The 6,000-nt window shown below is 47.1% G+C and overlaps 1 protein-coding gene across 1 annotated transcript in view; it reads right to left on the reverse strand.

The window, feature by feature from the left end:
* LOC131942051 (gamma-aminobutyric acid type B receptor subunit 2) overlaps positions 1–5,662 on the reverse strand; it is a 215,606-nt gene extending 209,944 nt beyond the window's left edge. Inside the window, exons 1-2 of the mRNA XM_059301741.1 lie at positions 5,637–5,662; positions 4,604–5,408 (exon numbers count right to left, since the gene is read on the reverse strand). Of these exons, the coding sequence (XP_059157724.1) occupies positions 4,604–5,408; positions 5,637–5,662 (831 nt within the window). The remainder of the gene's footprint in view (positions 1–4,603; positions 5,409–5,636) is intronic.
* Between the last annotated feature and the right edge of the window lie 338 nt (positions 5,663–6,000).

Genomic DNA, 6,000 nt, shown 5'->3' on the forward strand with positions numbered 1-6,000 from the left:
ACCACATCTCTACCAAACCATACCGACCATATCTCTACCAAACCATACCGACCACATCTCTACCAAACCATACCGACCACATCTCTACCAAACTATACCGACCATATCTCTACCAAACCATACCGACCATATCTCTACCAAACCATACCGACCACATCTCTATCAAACCATACCGACTAGATCTCTACCAAACCACACCGACCATATCTCTACCAAACTACACCGACCATATCTCTATCAAACCATACCGACTAGATCTCTACCAAACCACACCGACCATATCTCTACCAAACTATACCGACCACATCTCTACCAAACCATACCGACCATATCTCTACCAAACCACACCGACCATATCTCTACCAAACCATACCGACCATATCTCTATCAAACCATACCGACCACATCTCTACCAAACCATACCGACCATATCTCTACCAAATCTCTCGTGTATTTAGACTAGAAAACTAAGGCTACTAAAGCTGAGCAATGTCTCACGTGGGTAATGTAATAAAAGCAAGCATCGTTTGAGCCTGACTTTCGTTGTGAAACAGACAGCCAGGTCTGAAAGGGCACCATCGTCCCTGCACTCTCTAACACCGTCAGTTTTGTTTTTATTGCCCGGAGTTTAGAGTGATCTCCCCTGCACGTTGTCGTGACGACATATCCTGTTTAAACCAGTTTAGTCGGGACGTCAGTACCCACAAGACACCGGAAACACGTCACAACTCTAATGGCTGTCTGGACTGATGGTCAACAATTGTCGTCTGATCTGAAAATTTGAAACCTGGAATTCTGGACAAGAGGCTCTCGACCCCCCACCCCCCCACCCCCACTCCCCATCATCCCCCGGTCCTCTCATTCTAGTGGAGATCAAGCGACGTTTGATTGGATGAGGACGATTACGTAATCTCACGCATTTCATTATCTGATCCTCTCGATGAATGATTATATTATACAACAAAACACTCTGCTTTCGTGTTTATAAAATAAAATAGTCTTTTAAATTGTCACAAATATCTTGTAAAATTGAAAATATTGTGTCCGCGTAAATTATGATGTCAACCCGAATTGATATGACACAATGTGTTCAAATTGTGTTCGTGTTGATGTTCCGTCCAACGGAAGAAGATTACAGGGGGTTGCACTTAGATGGGGGGGGGAGCTTAGAATATCTGGGGGGGAGGCTTAGAATATCTGGGGGGGGGGGGGGCTTAGAATATCTGGTAGGGTGTGAAAACTGGTTATAGCGTATATTTTCTATGAAAATGCTATATTATTTTTATCAATTTCGTCTTGGGGTGGGGGGGGGGGGTGGATGTCTCCCCCATACATTCTTCCCCCATCAATTTAAGTGATAGAAGACCACCATTAAAGACAATTCTTCGCGTGGCGCATCCGTCTAGGAAGGCCTTCTTCAGAGCAATGTCAAGGTCGGGGGACTGTGGGAGGCGGGGGTGGGCTGGCGGTTCATGCACTGGTGACGACAGATGATGATTGTCGTCCTGTCGTCAAGCAAGATGACGTCATATCCGGTCCTCGGGTTTATTTCCTCGAGCAGATGCTTATGTCATAGCTGTAGATGATCTTGTTGGATCGATGGCTATTTATAGCTCGTCCCATCGGAGATTTCCGCAAACACGTACCTTGATGCAGCTAATGGTGTATCAACAAACAGAGAGGTTGGAGTTAGGCTTGGGATTTGGTGGTCAGATAGGTCAGGTTTGGGTTGGGATTTCGTTTGGATTATGGTTCGTTTTCATTGAAAACGCTGTGATTTTATCAATAGGCTGAAAGGATTAGGACATTTCAGCTTAAACGAGGGCAGGTTTGGATTAGGATTTTAGTTAGTGATAGAAATCTAAACTATGTGAACGGTAACTTTATAAAAGCAGTTTTATTATTAGACAATGCGTTTTTCGTCGGGTTGTATTAAGTGTGTAACTAGTTTAAGGGTTAAGGTATAGTTCCTTGCTGACTGTATTGGTGTAGGGACTAACCCTTCTGTAAGCATAGTACTCGCACACATTTTACTATTGTGCGGGAGGTGTGAGGGGTGGTGAGGTTGGACCTGGCACCTATGTTAGAACTGCCGAGGCTCAATAGCGAGAACCCACTTGACTGTAACACAATTACGTCATAGTACTCAACGGATTTACTAGCAAAAGGGGGTGGGGGACACGGGGTTATGTCAGTGTGGAGTGGGGGTGGGGAGTAAGGGGTGTAGGTGTATGGTTAGGGGCGTACAGGTTTCGTGTGGTTATAGAAATAGTTGGAAGTTCAAAGGTCATGTGGTTATAAATAGGCTGAAATGTCCACGTGACAACACCAAGTGATTTTACTAATTGTCACGTGATCTTCGTCGCTGGATCACGTGGTTAGTCAACACGTGACGTGAGAGATTGTGACAAACTGCCGGCAATCACTCTCACGTCCTTGTGACAGTATTATGACAACATTGTGACATTTTATTAACAGACTTTTTTTTTAAGTTTTCATTCAATTAAAAGCAACAAATATTTTCCACTAATTAGCCGACGAATCAATCTATTGATGTAACGTCACACAACACTGAGATTAATTAAAGCTTCTGTCTTTGAACTGTTCCTTATCTGTCCTAACCCAGGAATTTTAATTAGGCAATTAGCCTACCAAGTAACGTTCAATTATGTAGTATTAAAGTTATCAGATAGCTTTGAAAAGTACTTCAAACTATAACAAGTCTACTGGATGTTAATGTCCATTTGAATGTGAATAAGATATTGGCAAGTCGAGAATGAGCGTGCACTATAAACATGACAACCTATTTGAACTTCTAAAACGTGTTTTGAAAGAATGACACATCTGATGTGAGAATGTAGTAGATCTATTTGAAATCTCTTTGACTAATTTATTGGTAAGTTTAAACCCACAAATTTATTGGTAAGTTGTAACTGACCAATTTCTCACCAATATAATATTTCCTTACACAGCAACACATAATATACCAAAAAAAAAATGTCTGCCTTAGCTGTGAGCTACTCTGGTCTCAGAAAGACAAATTCCAGACAGACATTTCTAATCCTAGACAGACAAATTTAATGAAACAAAGATTTTTTCCCTTCCTGAAATAATCTGGGCCGGAGTGGAATCAATGCCGGACCGGGGTGGGATCAATGCCGGACCGGATTATCTCCCGTCCGCTATCCGACGGGCCGGCAGATTGAATGGGCGTCACCGTGGGGTAGTTGGATACAATATTTGTTGTACGCCGCCGGTGACACTTAAATAAATACCAAGATAAGAAAAAAGCACGTCCGGACAGACCTGCCTACGTCTGGGGAGTCTGCACAATATTATTTCTTGCTAAATTTGGATTCACTGTTGGGAGAGGTGTCTGTAAGGGTGTTTGGTGGTAGGTAGGGTGTTGGGTGGTAGGTAGGGTGTTGGGTGGTAGGTAGGGTGTTGGGTGGTAGGTAGGGTGTTTGGTGGTAGGTAGGGTGTTGGGTGGTAGGTAGGGTGTTGGGTGGTAGGTAGGGTGTTGGGTGGTAGGTAGGGTGTTGGGTGGTAGGTAGGGTGTTGGGTGGTAGGTAGGGTGTTGGGTGGTAGGTAGGGTGTTGGGTGGTAGGTAGGGTGTTGGGTGGTAGGTAGGGTGTTGGGTGGTAGGTAGGGTGTTGGGTGGTAGGTAGGGTGTTGGGTGGTAGGTAGGGTGTTGGGTGGTAGGTAGGGTGTTGGGTGGTAGGTAGGGTGTTGGGTGGTAGGTAGGGTGTTGGGTGGTAGGTAGGGTGTTTGGTGGTAGGTAGGGTGTTTGGTGGTAGGTAGGGTGTTTGGTGGTAGGTAGGGTGTTTGGTGGTAGGTAGGGTGTTTGGTGGTAGGTAGGGTGTTGGGTGGTAGGTAGGGTGTTGGGTGGTAGGTAGGGTGTTGGGTGGTAGGTAGGGTGTTGGGTGGTAGGTAGGGTGTTGGGTGGTAGGTAGGGTGTTTGGTGGTAGGTAGGGTGTTTGGTGGTAGGTAGGGTGTTGGGTGGTAGGTAGGGTGTTGGGTGGTAGGTAGGGTGTTGGGTGGTAGGTAGGGTGTTGGGTGGTAGGTAGGGTGTTCTGGTCGGTGTGGTAGAATTAAAGGCCGATGGTGTGAATATTGTGAGACCCTGTATAGGTTGGTGGTGGGGGATTCGGCTAAGGGGAGAACGTTCAGAGGTTCGTCGGGGTGGTAGGTTTTTTTTTTATGTTGTTAGCTTAAATGTTTGTAACTGTTGAAACTGAAAACATTGATGAGTATTCTGCAAGCAGTTGTTCAAGAAACGATCTTTTACACACATTTCTATTCCCACAACTGTCGCGCAAGCTGTTGGTGTTTCTCGTGGTTTTGTTGTGTGTTGTTTTGTAATGATGGTGTTTAGTTGTGCTATATATGGGTTGGTGTTACGAAGTGTTTAAAAAATGTTGGTACGATTAGAATATCAAACACCTAAATTTTATATCAATACTTCGATTCTATCGCTGTGTAAGGTGGGTGATGTTGTAGCAGTAAATGTTACAGTTGTAAGTTTTACAGTTGGGATGTTTTTTCGAGGGGTAGTTGAGGTGGACGAACATTCCAGTACGTCACGTGACCCGTGTGTACTCACCCGTGTGTCGTTGTACGCCATCTTGAGTGTGTACTTCCGCCTGAGCCGCGTGTCGTTGTTGATGTGTTGCAGGGCGATGTTGACGGCGGGCAGCACGCCGCGGCCCACCGAGCCCGCTGGGATATCCTCGGACCACGGGAACAGACCGGCAATGTAAATCACCGGCTTGTCGCTTTCAACCTGGCGCCGGATCTCTCCCATCATGCTCTGGTTCCTGGAAGTGACGTCAGCGGTCAGTGCCGGGGGGTCAGGGGTCACAGTGAAGCCATTAACCCCGAGGGTCGGGTCTGACTGTGGAGTAGCGGCCCCTGGTTGATTGATGTCCCCTGGGTCTGGTCGGCTGCCCGGGGCGTAAGCCGGCGCACGGCTGCTCCACCGGCTTCCATCCGGCAGATTTTCCGCTCCGTCACCGCGGAGAACGACCGTGGAATTATCAACAATTTGATGAATAAAGACCGGCTCACCGGTTGGCCTTGACCTTGATGTCTCGGCCGAAGTACCGGTCGCGACGAGAAAAGTGGTATCGTATTCGGTATCGTTGTTTGGTTGAGCCGGCTGGGTCGGCTTCGGTCTCGTCCAATGGGGCTCGTCCTCGTCGATCTTCTGACCTTTGCCCAGCATATTCTGTTCCATCCACTTCTGGTACGCCTCGTCGGTGTCGTCGTCATCGTCGAGGTAGTGGTACTCGTAGTCGACGTTTTTATCGCTCTCGTCTGCGATCCGGTTAGAATCGATATCGTCGGCGTATGAAGGAGCAATAGAAATAAGAACACAGACGATACACAATATATGAGGTATCGATAATCTATTGTGGAATAATTTAAATTTCCGATATTTTGATCTTTTGACATTTTTCACGATTAAAAATGGAATTTTATCCGTAATTATAAACAGGATCCATGGAAATAATAATTCACGTTTTTTAAACAAAATGGCGGTGGGTTTTTTCGAAGAATCGGGAAGTCCCGCGCGTAGCCGTGCGATAGCTGGGGCAGTAGCCGTGAGGGATTCCATTACAGCTGGTGACCCTGACCTTGGGCGGGGCGTGACATCGGTCATCTGGGAGCAGACGACATTTGTCGTGTGGGAACTGTCGCCCACGTGACGCGGGGCGCTGGGTGCAAGCCGTTTGGTCAGTGCTACGGCGTCACAGGGTATCTCTGGGAGGTGTGGACGCTGAGAGGTGTTAGGGTGACGCTGAGAGGTGTGGGGGTGACGCTGAGAGGTGTGGGGGTGACACTGGGAGGTGTGGGGTTGCGCTTCTGCAGGAGGGTGGGGCAGGCGGCAACCTGCAGCATCACTGCCGTCTGCGTATGCGCTTAGCCAATCAAAACCTGACGCGTGGTGTCCGAACTTTCATGCTGAGATTTGGCGGGAAGTTTTCTTCATAGCCGTCA

Source organism: Physella acuta, unplaced genomic scaffold, assembly GCF_028476545.2.
Source record: "Physella acuta isolate Inbredline_101_S28 unplaced genomic scaffold, ASM2847654v3 ptg000033l, whole genome shotgun sequence".
NCBI classification, from domain to species: Eukaryota; Metazoa; Mollusca; class Gastropoda; family Physidae; genus Physella; species Physella acuta.